The sequence below is a fragment of the Corvus kubaryi genome, unplaced genomic scaffold (assembly GCF_017639235.1).
Source record: "Corvus kubaryi isolate FWS band 111438036 unplaced genomic scaffold, C.kubaryi_AGA036_p1.0 124, whole genome shotgun sequence".
In the NCBI taxonomy this organism is placed as follows: domain Eukaryota; kingdom Metazoa; phylum Chordata; class Aves; order Passeriformes; family Corvidae; genus Corvus; species Corvus kubaryi.
The window spans coordinates 3618478-3635082 of NW_024580659.1; the positions used below are offsets into that span (position 1 = coordinate 3618478).

Genomic DNA, 16605 nt, shown 5'->3' on the forward strand with positions numbered 1-16605 from the left:
TCCCTCAGCAGGGCTTCCAATCAGTGACTTACTGAGAGCAGCACCAGGTACAAGTATCTGCCTTAAACATCTGCAGTTGTCCCTCCAGCCAACATCTGAGTCAGCAAACTTTTCTACAGTCTGTTAAAATGGTGTAAAATTCCTTTCTTTTTCTTCTGAAAAAAGGTTTATTCTGTTTGCCACAAGTCCTGAGCAATCCTAGGCTACTGAAGCTTTTACTTTATGATTTGACATCTGCTTAGTCAGAAACTACTTTAGAATACTTAAAAAAATACAAAATAATCCAAGGATTCAATTTTTCAGTGAGTTCAGTTTCTTTAGGTTTCTTTTAAAAAATCAGTACCTGAAAGTTATTTTGACACCAAAACCAGCCATGAGAGTTCAAGTATCTTACACATCTGAAGATTAAAAACCCAAAGATTTAAGTCCTAACTTAAATATAACACTGGTTCAGTGAATAATATTTATCTTCTAATTGTAAAAGACCTCTTCCCATACTATCAAATCTGACATTATATAGCAACTTTGAGTAGCACTTCATTTAAATATAGTTTGGCTGCAATTTTTCTAAATAAAATTTGAGCAATAGCAAGGCACCATTCAGAATATTTACTGAGAAATATCTTTAGCAAATAATCATCTGAGCAAAGACCAGTCACTTTCTGGGTGTTCTAGGAAGTGCAAATCTCTTCCTGCTAGAGTAGTACAAGTAAATCAGCTTAAATTGTGAGCAGAATTCTACTAAGCTCCCTGTGAAAAAAGGCAAAACAAAACAAAGAGAAATTCCAATTTTCCAGTAGATTTTTATAAGTATCAACTCCAGCTCTGCATGTTTTAGATAAATAAATTTCCAATAAATACAATGTATGTCTTCTCCCTGAAAGGTAGAGACTGCTGAGTTTAGCAAAATCTAACTTTGAGTGAGGATTTGTAAACTGTGCATTCCTTTCATAAAAACCACATTTGACAAACTCTGAGCACATGCAGGTTCCTCCCTTTCCTGCGAGTTCTGATACAAACTAATTCAGCTCATGACTATGAAATTGCATAAGTGTTTACATTTGCTTGACCATCCTTTGCAGGATGTGGTAATTACTGACTTGCTGTTACCCTGGGTACCATTCTCATAGCAGTTAAAATTCTTAAAATAGCAAGGCATACCATAACTATTTTCAAAATAGCACACATTAATCTCTTCCATTCCTCATGCAATCACACGGTATTTCTGGCTTATGTCTTCTCGTTTAGAAACAGCTTCTCTTCAAGAGAAAATTGGAATTTACCACAAAAGGTCATATTTAACTAAATTTGTAATTCTTGGAGTGTCCTGCCTAGGGCCAGGAGTTGGGCTCAGTGATCCTTATTGGTCCCTTCAAACTCAACATATTCTATGATTCTAAAATATGCAACTTAAACCAGATGATTAAAAAACAGTAGGTAGTCTAATAAAATTATTCAAATTAATAGTTCTTTTAGTAGGATATGTTGTTTTGCATGATATTTATCACGTTGGCATGTTCAGTATGAGATACCAACATGCTGATGAAAGCCTAAACAGCAAATGATATGAAAGGATGAGAATATTTATTTATCTCTGTGTTTCCAGGGTCTTGGGCTTATATACAGGAACATTTTTCTCCTGAAGTGATGGGAGGCCCTTAATTATGTCTGCAGCTTTCTCTGCTATCATGATAGTTGGGGCATTCAAATTTCCAGTGACAACACTGGGCATTATTGAAGCATCAACTACTCTCAAGTTTTCAACGCCAATTACTTTTGTTTGGGGATCGACTACAGCAGTGCTGTCTGAAGGCTGACCCATTTTACAGGTGCAGGAAGGATGATAAGCACTATCAGCCTTCTGCCTTATGAAAGCATCTATTTCTTTATCAGACTGAACATGATTTCCTGGTTGAATTTCAGGCCCACGAAATTTTTCAAAGGCTTTCTGAGCAAAGATCTCTCTGGTCAACTTGACACATTGGCGGAATTCCCAAATATCTCTTTCTGTGTAGAGAGAAAATAAGAAAATTTTAAGTACACATTTAATTTACCAGTACATACAGAATGCAAAACAGAAAAAAGCAGCACTGAAGAGAAAAGGCTGGAAGGAAAGTGTTTCACTTCTTGCTGAAAGCCATAATAAAGCAGAATATTTTTCAAAGTCACAGATATTTACATTCACTGTGAACAAAACTGTCACTTATATTGCACAACTCCAAAAGGGAAGAGGTGAACTATGAGGAACTGCACTTTATCTTGCTGTACCCACTGCCTAGGAGAAGGAAAATAGTCTCAGCACAAAGAAGCAAAAGTGATTCATTCCTTCACAAGCAGAGGAGGGGATGACATAAACAGCAAGACACAGCAGATACTGAGAATTCTGACTTCATCCCCAACAGGGAATTCTTTCTGGTTTACACAGTGCTTTGCACAATCTCCCCCTTTGATATTAGTTGAATTTTATAAATGAGAAATAAGTAACGATGTACCAACCACAACTTCTGAACTGGTGTTGAGTAGGTACAAAAATCTGCTACTGAAACAGGTGGGAAATAATCTGACATCAGAGCAAGGAGAGGGTGCATTTACCTGTGGACAGGTAGTTGGGCTCGAGGATGGGGTGGTCATTTGGGTCTGAACTCTTCAGCTTCAGCCAGCCCACACTTGTGCTCCTCATGGGTCCCACGTGGACCTGCAACACCCACACTGCACTCAAGACACAATCCCACCAGATCTACTTCCAAATTCAGCATGGTTTGCTTTTATTTTTTTGCAGTTTAGGCAGACTTTACAAATTCAGCAAATGTAAACATGGAACAGAGAGAGTGGAAAGTACTGTTGCACATTTTTCCATTTTATATAATTTCTTTTGTAAATATGAAATTCCATAGCAGGGAGGAAAAATGTCTGTCACATCAACTCACAGCTGCTCTTTTCATTTAAAAGACAACCATTCCAATTTAATAGAATCAGAGCATTCTAATACAATCAGCAACTGGACCAAATTATTATCATCTCTGAAGAAAATAGATTAAAAAGGAGAAACATGTATATTCAGTGGTAGTTCCCTAGAATTAGCCCAGGCTTTTGAATCAAGATGATAGTCTAAAATGGGGCTTGGATTTGTGCCAGTGCATAAATGAGTGGTTTTATACATTTTCACTTAAACCTTTGTCTAAACTGCAGTGGAACAGGGAACACCTTGTTTTAGTTTTGAACTGCCCCTGGCGATATTGTCCTAACCCACAGCACCAGGGCACTTCAGTAGAGTGCTTAATACTTAATTCAATATTTGCCTATTTTTCCAGAGATAAAACCTAAGTTTGGTGGCAATATCAAATAACAAGCTTGTTTTTTCTCACCAATGAAGGAGGTTAAGTGGTCTCTTTTGTATTATACTGAACAAAGTATTTTTCAGTATATAGCCAAATTATCAACAATTATAGTGGAGCATAAACCTCCTTGCTAATGGCTACAAAACCTTACTGGAGCATACTCTCCAACTCACCTGGTAAGCTTCCATTGTGGAAGCAACCCGACCATGGTCAATCACCTGAGAAGGAAGAAAGTGGAACTGAACGTCGGGGTGAGGAACCCCTGGTTCACTTCGGATAAAACCACCGGATTCTAAGTGGGCAGTGGCTCCCTCACCTACATGGTGTAAAGGAGAGAGAAGACGCCATTAAAAGACCTCAGAAGAGCAACAAATCCACTTCTTTTTAACCCTTTGTTGTGCTACTATGAATAATTTATATGTACAGGGTCGATTGCAAGGAATGCAAATGCATTATGAATGGCTTGCAGTTAAGCAGTGTGCATCACCTTCATGTACTTTTTAATTCCTAGACAAATGTAAATACGCATGACTTTGGGAATCCCACTGATCTGAGAATGGACGTTGCAGTTATCTCACTGTAACTGGGAGGTCAAGGGTATCACTCCAGAAGCAGATTTGGATCCTAACAGGTATGGAGGGAACTGGCTGCACACCCTGATATCACCGCACTGCTCGCTCCGTGACCTGCACCCCAGGTATCCCATCAGTCACATGGAATAGGCAGAGCCATCCACTGAGCCTACCCTGAAGGGTAGGATGAAAAGCCTGCAATGTGTCTCCAATTATATTTGTTCCACTTCTGTTTAAGTTAGCCCTCTATATTTACTTCCATGGTAAAAAGCCACATATACCCAGAATAAACTGCCAAATAATAATAACATAATTCAGCAAGTGATGTAGAGCTCCACCTTGCCCAAGCTATTTAACTGACATCAAGGATTATATTTACAGATTCTTTTTAAGGTACAACTTATGACTGAGGTACTATAAATGCATGTGTCATTTTAAGGAAAGTCAGTTCAGATTTACTTGCAGGCCTAAAGGATTCTGACCAGAGCAAAAAAAAATTCTTTTGAGACAATTATACAGAAAACTTAATTCAGTTCAACAATATGTTTTCATTGATATCCCGTTGATTTAAAATGGGGTATTTTGTCCATTTTTTTTTTTTGCAACAGCTTTTCTCAGTAGCACTGATTTTTAAATGTAGAATTTTTCTTTTCATGAGATATAATAACGTTAAAAGTGGTGTGTAATAACCCCCCTCATTACCTAAGATGTAAAACCTTTAATTTTGAAGAAAAAAAAAATAGTTCAAATCCATTTGCAAGTTCCAGTTATTTCCCAGAGCATGAAAAAGATTATATGTCAAGGCTGCCAGACTATAAAAGTCACGGATAAAAGGCTGTCATAATTCTAAATGAATCAGTGGTAGAATGATTGCATACTTTGCTTCATACCTGTAAATTTCCAAAGCCATTCGAGACCAATCCTCACCATGTTAATTGGCTTTTGTGCACTATATAGAGTAATAGGTTTGGTGCACTTTTGCTGGACATAAACTTCTAAATGATCTTGAAGGTTCTGGCCTACTCCTGCAGGGGGTAGAAAGGAAGCGAGAGAGGGAGAAGAAAGGGAGAGTAAAAAAAAAGTTATTTCACACAGAACAACTACCCACCATGTTTCAAGCAGAGAGCAGCTTAAGTGGGAACTAAACCAACCTCTTACTAGGGCAGTGATGACTAAGACCAAGGCCATGAGTCATATCAGCCTTTTGCTCATGTCAGAATAAGGTTTTACATAAACATAACTAGAATGAAAATAGAAAGTTAAATGGCAGATATATCACTTGTTCTAAAATTGCCCGATACGACTTCCAAATACTGTACTAACTATTTTAGCTTTAAGGAAAAGTTCATGTTATTTCCTCTATATTTGAATATTTATGAGTGGGAGTTTATACAATCTGTTGTGGATCAAAACTAATTCAAAACTCTTAATGACAAGTATGCTGCTTAACTATAAAAAATATGCCTTCAGAAAGGCATTTTTCACTGTCAGATGTAGTGAAGAAAGTGTAGGAGTTTGTTGCTCAGTTCTAAAATCAATGCATGTTTCCACTGATTTGTATAAAATCAAAGCATCTTTCCACTGATTTGTTACAAATGTGTTTCAATATGTGTTTCAGTCTACACAACATGACATACAGAAAACTCAATTTCATGATTCATTTAATTTAATGGTTGTTCAGTTGCATCCACAGGAAGATGAAAGGTTAGAAGAAAGAAAAAAAATTACCAGGAAGATGGCAAACAACAGGGATCCCCAATTTTTTTAGATCATCTGCATTTCCAATTCCAGACAACATAAGCAGTTGGGGAGAATTTATGGCACCTCCACTTAAAATAACATCCTTATTGGCAAAAACCTAAAAGGAAATGAGCATAAAAGCCCTAAGATTATTAAGCCTGAGCTGAATACAAGCAACGTCAAGGGCTTCTGTTGGGATATGCTGCTCTGATCCAGATTAGACACCCTTCCCTCACATTTTCCTCATTTAAATGTATTCCTGTCTTGTCACAATTTTCCACAGAGAGAAATAATCAAGCTTTTACTTTGATCATTCTTGCATCTTTACAATCCATTCAAACTATGGAAACATTCAGCCCAGCCAGTACCATGGCTGCAAATAAACTCCTGTCCTACTTGCCAGGGGAATAGTACCTGTGACACTCAGATCAGGCAGCTAAGCCTCCCTGCCATTTTCCATAACCCTTTATAAATTAAAACTGGAACTCCTAAGGAAGATTTTGAATTCACAGCTCAAAAATTCTCAAGAGCTTATTTTTTTAAATTCTACTAAGACTAAAGTTTGGTTTCTTAGTTCGTGGTAGTCCTCAAAAACCCCCCACTCACTGAAGCACTACTGCTAAAACTGGCTGCAGGCATACATTGAATTCTGTTTTGCTGACAGTCTTTTCATCAAATGGTTTGGTCTGAGCCCTGAGCTGGTTCTTGATAAAGGCTGCTAAATTATTCCTCTGCCTTTGACTCAGAGTTTTAACAGATTAGCATGGAATGAATATTAAATTATAATCCTGTCCTTTTTGAATGACACCTCAGCTACACAGAATGATGGCAAATGAGATTGTAGCTACATTAACATCAAAGTGTAATAATAAGAAGAAGCATTTTCAGACTATTTATCTGATATGGCCAACAGATGGCCAGTGTTATATTTTTTGTTTGTTATTGCTTTGCTCTGGGCAATCATTAGTATGTTAAGACTAATAAAGACCATATCAGTGCCTGTTGAATCAATACTTAGAGCTGTATTTTGCATGTTATACAAACACTACCCATTTACATTTTCTATGGTACACACAGAGCTGGTACCAGTTTGTTCAGAGTAGCATTCAAATGATGCTTTCTCAGTCCAAACTCACTGCAAAGTCAGCACTGTAGTTATTCCTAGCCCACACAGAGTCTTTCATAAAGTTACAGCTAACAGGCTAAGAGGAAAAAGTGACTTTGATACATTTTTTTATGGGTTAGTCTGTAACACAGTAAAACATTTTCATCCTTTAAAATATACTTTTTGGCTTGATTCTGAATTTAAAAACTTCAGGAATGCTTAGTCTACCTTCCCTACTTTTTTCAGAGGGCTCAATGGAGTCCTGGGAGATCTCTAGGACTTCAGTGTTACAAAAATAACAAATCACTGGCTGGTGAATAGGTTTTGAATCATTTCTGAACCAGGTTTTGGTGATCTTTTTGCTTTGCTGACGACATAAAAGACGTAAAAGAGATTCTATCTAAAATAGACTGTAAAGAGATTCTATCTAAAATAGACTGTAAAAACAAAAACACTTTAATGTAGTCAAGTGCTTCATCTTGATGTTCATAATGCAATAAAATTATTAGCTCTTCCATCCTGACAGATATAAAATTTTCCAGAAAGTAAAAGCAGACTAATCCTGCAGTTTTGATGCTGGCAGGGGGGAAAAAAGGAAGGGAAATACTTTGAAGGTGTACTTTGCAGAATACACGATATAAATATATATCACTCACTATGTAGAATTCATACTTATATTAATATGTAGGAAAATTCATCGCAATTGAAGAATTTTGCAATTAAATTGTCCAGTATTCAGAAAGTCTTTGATCATGTATAATTAGGTTTCCAAGACTCTCTTCAACAAAATTGCTCTTGATAATGGTACAAGTACAGCAATTAGAGGTACTGTTTTCACAGAAATTTAATAGCTTATGAAATCAATTAAATGTTCTGCAACTTTTGTTTCATATTGTTAAAATTATTATCATTTGCAATCCACTTAGAAAGCAGCAGATTTGTTCTGTGCTTTAGAAAATCAAAGAACAGATTGTTTATACTGCATTTTTACTTTGAGCAGGTGCTCAATCACAGAACACTTGTCTTCTGAGTCTTGTAAGACCTACTGAGCTCAAACCACGAAAATTTTTACTCTACTCTCTCTAGGATATTATTACACTTTTTAATTGTTTTATAATCATTTGTGTCTAAATATCTTAGGTTATTAGCAGACAAACCCCTTTTAGGCAACATCTTAGCTACATATTCCATAATCAGCTCTTAAGGAAAGTGAGGATGATTTGGGTCTTACAGAAGTCAACAAATTGAAAGAGGCATAAAATGAGCTGATTATCCACAGTATTCAGTTGTAAGGACAATTCAAGCTTCCTTCCACACAGTGACATTTTCAGTGGAAGTTGGACTGAAACTGAAAAAGATTAATTCCACAGCCAACTATAAGGCAAGATTCATCATTTATCCCCTGAGCCACTTAGATTTCCTAATCTGGTTTTTAGATTTTCTTATGACAGACCAGCATTCTCAGAACTGTTTTTCAGAAACGTCACCATTGCAGCACACTGGTTAATGTGCTGGGACAGGCATGGTTGCACCATAGCTACAGTCAGACATCTTACACAACACTGAGTAACACCAAGTTATGGCTTGTGCCCTCAGCACTGGGAGATGGATAGATGATGATGAAGTTAATCTCTAAATCAATACAACTGGAATAGCACCTACTGTAAAATAACTGACAAAGAATCATATAATGGAAGAAACAACAAAACCTCTAAAAAAAAGGACATTTTGCATAGTAAAGTGTAATTTTTAATAGATTAAAAAAGAAAAAAATTAGCTTTGATGCATACTTTTCATACTGGAAATTGAAAATCTCTTACCTTTTTCCTTTGCCCATTTTTCACATACTCAACACCAATGCATTTTGTTCCTTGAAACAAGATTTTTGTTACAAGTGTCTTCTCTGCAACTGAGAAATTTGGGCGTGATATGGCTGGGTGAAGATAAGCACTAGCTGTGCTCCATCTTTGACCTACAATGTATATTTACATTAAACATCAAAATAGTCATGCTCAGTATTCTTCAGATTTTGGTCAATAATCACCAGGATACTTACAGACAAAGAGTCTTCATAGAATTTGTAGAGTTCAAGGCAAATGTGATTTGATATAATAATTCAAGATTTTATTTTAACATAGCAAATTTCACAATTTTTCAATTGTGAAAAGTTTAATTTATATTTTTATATTATTATATATACATTATATTATATATAATTATATATTATATATATTTTATATATATATATATAGTTTATATAAATAAAAGTTAATAAAAAAGTTAATTAAAAGTTTAACTGTGAATCAGGACTTGCCTGCCAATGCAATGTGCAATGAAATACACAGTACACTGACAGCAAGCTGCTGTGAAATGAATAGGCTGTAAATACAGAGTGCCATAGCTGTGTAGTAACCTAAACATTCAAATGGCATTCTGTGCAGATTATAAATCCATATTCCAAAATTATTTCTGGCTCCAAAATAGAAATTACTTAAGGACCTCCTTATGATTTACCTTGGTGTATAGTCATGTCCATCCAGCCAAAGCCTTCTTGCTGATAGCCATTCATATCATCTGTGAAGGGATACCCAGCTTGCTGGGCTGCCTCCAGGAATGCTTGGTGAAGAGGATGGTTTGTTTTCCCTCTTGACACATGCAGGGGGCCATTCCCACCTCTGTACTGATCCGGCCCCAGCTCATGTGTCTGTGCCTTCTTAAAATAGGGCAGGCAATGCTCATAGTCCCAGCCTAGAGCCCCCTCCCTGCTCCATCGGTTGTAATCCTCGGCGTGCCCACGGATGTAGACCATGGCATTGAGAGAGGAGGAGCCCCCCCACACTCTGCCCCGGGGCCAGTACATGACTCGGTTATCCATGTGCCTCTGGGGTGTGGTGTGGTAGTACCAGTTGTATTTCTCATCACAGAGGTTGTATGTTAAGGCAGCAGGCATGTGAATCTTCCACAGCAGTCTTTTACTGCCTAGCAGGGTATCTTTAGGGCCTGCTTCCAAAAGTAGCACAGTACTCTGAGAGTCTTCTGTCAGCCTGTTGGCCAATACACAGCCTGCTGATCCAGCTCCTACAATGATGTAATTATAAGAGTTTGCCTTTTCAGAGCTCAGCTGAGATGATGCACGGGAAATTTTGAATTGTTGTTCATTGACCCCTAACATGTTCTTTAATGCGTGTGCTTTAAACAGGCTTCCTGCTACTTTGCACATCACAGGACTGTGACATTTAAATCCTTTCATTATATATGACATCTTTACTGATAGTTAGTCACTCTTGCAGAATTTCTGACAAAAATCCAGTGGTTTACCCTAGAAAAAAAACCAAAAATACTAATTAAGATGTAAGCATTACTAACTCTAAAATGTCAGTCATTTTCAGGTGACACAGGTATATTTTACCCATTTTCACGACCCAAAAAGTCAACAACAACGCCAATAAAACAGCAAACATTTTCTGTCTTATTATTCTTTTAATGCAGTCTATGCAGCAGTCAAATGTACTATCCTATATTATATGTAGTCTGATTTTGATTTGCTTCTGGTTCCCGAGACAGATGAACATTTCAAGTATTTGCCAAACCCATAAGGGGTGGAAACTTTTACATTCCTTGTAGTCTCTCTTTATCCACCTCTAATAGCCAAGAATTTAAGAGAAACAACAACTTCAAAAACTTTTCTGTAAGTTTGTGACAGTGATATCACACAAGGCAATTCACAATGGAAACGTGAATTGCTCACTGGATGTTCTGCCAGACGGTCTCCACAAAACAAATGTGTAGCAAACTCATTTCCAGCTATCCATCCCTAAGGTGAAAACTGCTGGGTTTGGAGGTGTGTCTCCTAACACAGAGAAAGGCAAAATCTGTTCATCCCTTGCTACTAAACCCAGATCCTGCAAGAATGCTCCGAGTACAGTTACATTCTAACACCACCACATCCTTAGGCTGAGTAGAAATGGCAAGTTTTTTACCTCCAGGGAAGCCTGTGAACCTTGGAAGTACCACAGGTTTAGCTCTGTGTTGCACTAGGTTGGGCACAAGGACTCAGTGCCAGATTTTCACAGCCTGTGTGTCACAGGCACTGATCCTGCTGGCCAGTCTGAAGGGTTTCTCCTGCTCTCTGCCCTTAGAACTGCTCCTTTTGGTCTAAACAATTAGTGAAATGGGGTGTCCTTGGACTGTAAATAGTATTTCTCCCTGGCCCATGGCTTCTGTCAAAGCTCTTGCATTGGACTCTAAAGACAGCAACTTATCCTGAGTCCATGACGCTTATCTCTTTCAGCACTGCCCAGCTGAAAGAGATAAGCAAGTGTTCTCCTGAAATACATTGAATACTCTGTAACAAAATTAGGTGTAAATTGCTGCTAAATGTTAAAAATCTTCCATGCACAATTATAATTTTATACAGTTTTATGTACAATCTCATTTGCAAAAGTATGTTCCTTTACTCTTGGGGAACAGATGGGAAGAAGCATAACTCTCTGTCTTTTCTTAGGAAAACTTTAATAAACTTGTCTGGGGCTGTATAAACCCCAAAACTTCTGAATGAACAACCAGCCAATGGAAAACAATTTGTTCTGTAAAGAAAAAAAAAAAGGTTGTGGGGATATGTCTGAGCCTAAAGTTCACACAGCTGATACTCCTCACATGGCTTATTCAAAATTGTTCCCAGCTGAGGATGGGGAGGGTGTCAGCTTTTTTTTTGCAGGTGGAGACTGTTAAAGGATTCTTTCTTGAAGAAGGTTTATCAGCTTTTTGTGATGCAGTAGAGGAGGATGCAAAGGTAGGAAGGTTTTTCCTTGTTTTGGTTTTGATGAAGAGGGGTACAGTTCTGCAGTATCTGTGTTTAACCTGCAGACCTGGTGGGCCACAGGATTTTATTCATCCAGGAGCAACAGATTGGTGATGGGGTTGGTAAGATATGGGCCTGGGCCTAATAATCTGGGAAAGATACTCTGTCCCAGTAGGGACCTACAGTTTTATGGCCAACTCTCTCAAGTGTTGCAGTGGCTGTGTCAAAAGGTAGAAATAGGGAGGTTTATACAATGTGGTTCTATTGGGATGCTCTGTACTCACTACCAACAAAAAATACCTTTTGGGCCTTACTGGATGTTACTGCAATGTCTTTATCTGGCTTCTCCTATATCATGACTTTGTTATGAACATGTAGCAAAATGTTCTTCAGGAATCAGTGAGCAGACTTTCAGAAGTGCATATGGCAGCAACGTAAAATCCATTCCCTGTATTGGAGTAGATCTTCAAAATCTGGAGCTTGTTTTAAAAAAGGTTTTATTTACCAAAGTTGCTATTCAGCAGGGCCTATGGCTGGAGGTTGTACAAGACTGAGGAGAGCAGGAGCATTTCAGCAGGAAAACTCTGTTGCTAGGATATAATTATACAGCTTATCATACATTGGTTAGCTATAGGTGGGCAATGGAATTCAGAAATGAGGTGTTTGGGGCTCCTTGCACCATTGTAACACATTTCTGAATACAGTATCAGGCTGATGCAATCCGTGGGTGCCTACTATTGCAACTGTACTGGTGTTGATCTGGGGTCCTATGTGAAAACAGACCCAAGACAGGGCACCCACTGTCTGGGCTAGAAGGCTGAACTGCCAACCAAGAAAGCTAAACCTAATATTCCTTTTAAGTAACTTAAGTAGCGTATTTTAAATCTTCTCCACCATATGTGTTTCAGATTCACAGTTAGATGTTATTTCATGGCTTTCTTCACTTATTGTTGCTGTTTTACTTCAAATGGAACAGGACTGGCAGAGTAACATTTGAGAGAATTTTTATCTTGCAGAGAGTTGGGGGTGAAGTCAGTAAGCAATGTCCTTAACAGTCAAGTGACTTTGATAGTCACTGTGTAGATGACTCACAAACCTTGGTACTTTTGAGTTCTGAAGTGCAGAGGTTAAAAATCAAGCCATTCTGTTTAAATATAACTCTAGCACACATCTTTAATTGAATGGATTAAAACACTAGTTTCAATGGACTAAAATGCTAGTTTCAATGCACAATTCTTTTCGCTATATTGATTCACATCCACTCTCCTCTTTGTGTGGTCCCTCTGCATGAGCACTATCCTGCTCCAGTTTTTCTAAATTGATCCTGGAACGAAAAGGAGAGGGCCACTGTGCCTGAAATTTAACTCCCTGTTTTGTTGACAGAGGCGAAACAAGAACATCCTCTCTGGCAGATGTAAAACAAGACCCTCTCCCAGAGATGTCCACAGCAGGGACAACACATAAAGCAGCAGAGCAACGGGGCTTTCTCAGGACATTAACCCCTCATGTCACTACCAAATCCTGTCAGGCCTAACTGTAAAGTGCAGGAGAAAAAACTCCTCAGTGTCACATTGACCGCTACTGTCCACTGGCCAGGCTAGCTCCAGCGGTGTGTGGCAGGAGTGGGGAGCAGCCGGAGGCATGGAAGCTTTAAAGCTGCTCCTCTGAAGCCTCAGCTCTACCCGGCGGAGCACAGGCTCCAGACAATGTAGCAGTCAGCAGCCCTGGATGAAGGGAGAGCTAAAAAGTAGCGAGGAGGCTTGCCACGGGAGATAATCCAACTTCATTGAAGGGTCTCCTCTGAGGACAAGCCCCGCCTGCAACGCGTCCATGCCTTACAAAGGGAGGTTGAACAAAGGGAGTAAACCAACCAGGGACCAATAAGCGGATTAGGAGGGAGGGACGCTGAAGGGATAGACTCACATCTGGTCCAATGGTCTTGGTGGGTGGAGGGAGAGGGGTCACATGCTCCAATGGGGCGTCGAGGTTTAAGGGAGTTCCAAGAGGGAAGGTATCCGAGGGGGCAGGATCTCGGGGGACTGACGGGGGCCATATAAGGGTAATTAGGGAGGGCTCAGGTGAGAGACACCGAACTTTCGGGAACAACAGGAGGGGTTTGGGTGATTGATAGGGAGAGAGCCAGAACAAGGGGAAGGAGAACAACCATGTAGGGAGCACTGGGGAGGGGCTTGGGTCTGGGACAAGCCAACTGGGAGTAGGAGTGGGGAAGGTAGGGATGAACCACTGGGGTACAGAAAACATATGAAAATACAATAAAAACCTCGCATCACCACACCGCATGTTACAGCAGATCTTGCTTTTTGTTTGTTTGTTTTTCCCTGCTGCAGGCTGTGTAACAGGGTTTAAATGTATCTGCTGCGGGAATGTTTTGGACTAACTTTCCCTTCAGTCCTGCTAGGAGGAAAGTTCATTCACTTTGAAAAAACTTTGTGGTGAGTTTCATTTCCAGGGCTGAAAATGTTCAAGCCGACTTACCTCGCCGCTTCCTCCTCTGTGCACAAGCGTGTCTGTGACCTCCGTCGGGTCCGGGGCTGCCCGCGACCCCGCTCTGAGGGCTCCTGCGGCGGCTCCCGAACCGGACCGGGAGCAGGAGGGAGATGGGTCTGTCCCGGTCCCCTCCGCAGGTCGGGGCACCCACAGGCCGCTCTCTCCCAGCCCGGGCCGGGGAGGCCGCTCGTGTGCGGGGGCTGCCGCCGACCCTCGGTAGCCACCGCCCAGCAAGGCGGGCGGAGCGCGGGGTGGTCCGTGGGAGAGCTGGGGCCGCCGGCGGGAGGGCGCGGAGGCGAGTGCGGGCTGCGGGGGGAGAGCTCCGCGGGGAGGCAGGGCAGGAGCGCGGCTGGGACTTCCCCCCGGAATGCACCCTTTGTCCGCTGTCCGGGATGTGCCAGAGCGGCTTCGTGCCGTTTCGGAACCGCCCAGAGGGGCAGCGGGCGAAGTCCTCAGCCTCGCCCATGCCGCCGGAGTCCCCGGGAGGATGCGCTGCCCCGCCGCTCCCGCACCCCGCCGGGACAGGGCTGCCAGCTCCGCCGCGGAACGCCGGGGCTCAGGGCAAACCCAGCCCCGTGATGAGGCGATGCCCCCCTCTCCTTCCCGGGAGCCCTCCAACTTTTTTACCTCGCTCTTAGTGGGGCGGAAAAAACCTCTCCCCCCACCCTCGGCTGAGAAAATGTTTCGCTTTCCAGTGGGAGCGCTGGGAGCTGCAACGCGGCTGGAGAAGAAACCCCAGGTGTCCCCGCTCCGTGCCCCGTTCCGCCCTTCGCTCTGTGCCCGCCGTGCCCGTGCCTCGTTCCGTCCCCGGCACTGACGGGAGGTACAGGTGTCTGAGCGCTGGGCGCAGTGCTCGAAGGCAGCCTGTGTCAGCAGTTCAAGGCTTTGATTGCCATCCTTACCTGTGCGAGGCGTGCTTCCAGGAGAACCCCTTGGTTTGGAAGTGAGAGTAGCAAACTGGTTGTATCACTGATAAGTGTGTGCTCAATCGTAATTCTCAACATTATCCCTCTGGGTAGCCAGAAGAACTGATAATTCCACAGTATAACTCAGATAACTTACTTCTCTATCGGCTTTGTCCTCTGAGTATCTTCTGTCTATGCTAGTGTAGTGCTAGTTCATTGTAGACCAAACTGCATTAAAACTTGGTGGTCGTGAGAGTATCTCATAAAATTCCTTGAGAAATGGCCAGGGATTGGTATTGCGTGAAGAGTCAGTGCCACTCCTGGAGGATGAACCCAGGAGTCTTGTTTTCCCTTTCAGAATGCTCGTGGTAGAACAAAGCTGATACAATGAAGACAAACCTAGATAATTGTGAGATCTTGTACTCTTTCCTGACATCACCTAAGGATGATGGGCTCTGCTGCAATATCTTTAATTCTTTTTGTAGATGCTGGGTTTCTTTCCAAGTCTTTGTCACACTTCTCAGAATGTATTGAATGATTAATAATTTTCTAGATTAGTTACTTGTTAATGTTTTTGTTCTTAATCAGATAAGAAGATAATGGACAGTCTCTGGGTGGTTGGTTATTCACACTCAAGCACCAGACTCCAAACTTCTGAATAACTATTCATTAATAGAAAAGAGTAATCGTTCCCTGTGGAACTATGAGTAAATGTATACTTGGTATAAGTGGTCTTTAATCTTTCCAATGATTAAGAGCGCTTGAAACCAAAGTGATGTGTGTTGTGCAGTGTTGAAATAATTTTGTACACTTTCAATGCTGTTATTTTATTTGCTGTAAGCAAATAAAAAGTCTATAAAAATATGCATTAAATATGTATAAGAGTATAGAAGTTTCATGAAGTAACAGAGTAATTTCAGCAGTTAAGTGGGGTAGATGTAGAGGACAAAACTCCTAATTGTGTTCATTGTTTTGAATGTGAAGAAATAGTTTTTCACTTCAGTGTAAGGGCTCCTGCAGGTGTTCAGTATTGCATGGGTTTGCTGACTAGAAATTGGTGATGATATCTTATCCCTCTGTTACCGAATAAATCATACACATGGCCTTTAAATAGAAATTTTGAGAATTCTGTGCAGGTGAATTTGCTATTTTTTAATGCATGGATACTTGAATATTTATAATTCTTGAGTCAGAATTCACTGCAAACTAGACTGAAATTACTCATTGTTTTCTGTTGCATTATTTATCACGCATTTTCTGCAGATTTTCTCCTGTATGTTTGCAAAAAATCCAGGAAAAATAAATGTTTTGGTTATACAGATATTTGAATGTTAAAATCCTGTTAAGATGCAGATGATTTTGGTCTTAGGTGACTTTATGTATACTGGCCTTGGCAAATTTTAAAACTTCTCTTAAGTTTTATGCTTATTAGAGTAATGCTGCACTTCAGGAATTAGTTATTTTGTAGCTCTTGCTCAGGGTAAAACTCTAAACAAAAGGGAAGAGAGGAGATACGATGACTGATGAGACACCACATTGCAGGGGGAGGTATATTCCAGTAATATAAGAGGAGTTGGTAGGGAGCAGATTCAGACAGTTTCTTTCAAAGTAGGGAAGAACATTAAGTAAACCAGTC

The 16605-nt window shown here is 40.4% G+C and overlaps 1 protein-coding gene across 1 annotated transcript; it reads right to left on the bottom strand.

Moving 5' to 3' along the window:
- Nucleotides 1-783: 783 nt before the first annotated feature.
- Nucleotides 784-14338, bottom strand: CHDH (choline dehydrogenase). Its single transcript, XM_042020480.1, has 8 exons — nt 14053-14338; nt 9270-10074; nt 8576-8727; nt 5639-5768; nt 4801-4935; nt 3512-3654; nt 2593-2695; nt 784-2007 (listed from the first exon to the last, which is right to left on the bottom strand). Exons 2-8 carry the CDS (start codon nt 10015-10017, stop codon nt 1589-1591), a joined length of 1830 nt encoding a protein of 609 aa, XP_041876414.1. The 5' UTR covers nt 10018-10074; nt 14053-14338; the 3' UTR covers nt 784-1588.
- Between the last annotated feature and the right edge of the window lie 2267 nt (nt 14339-16605).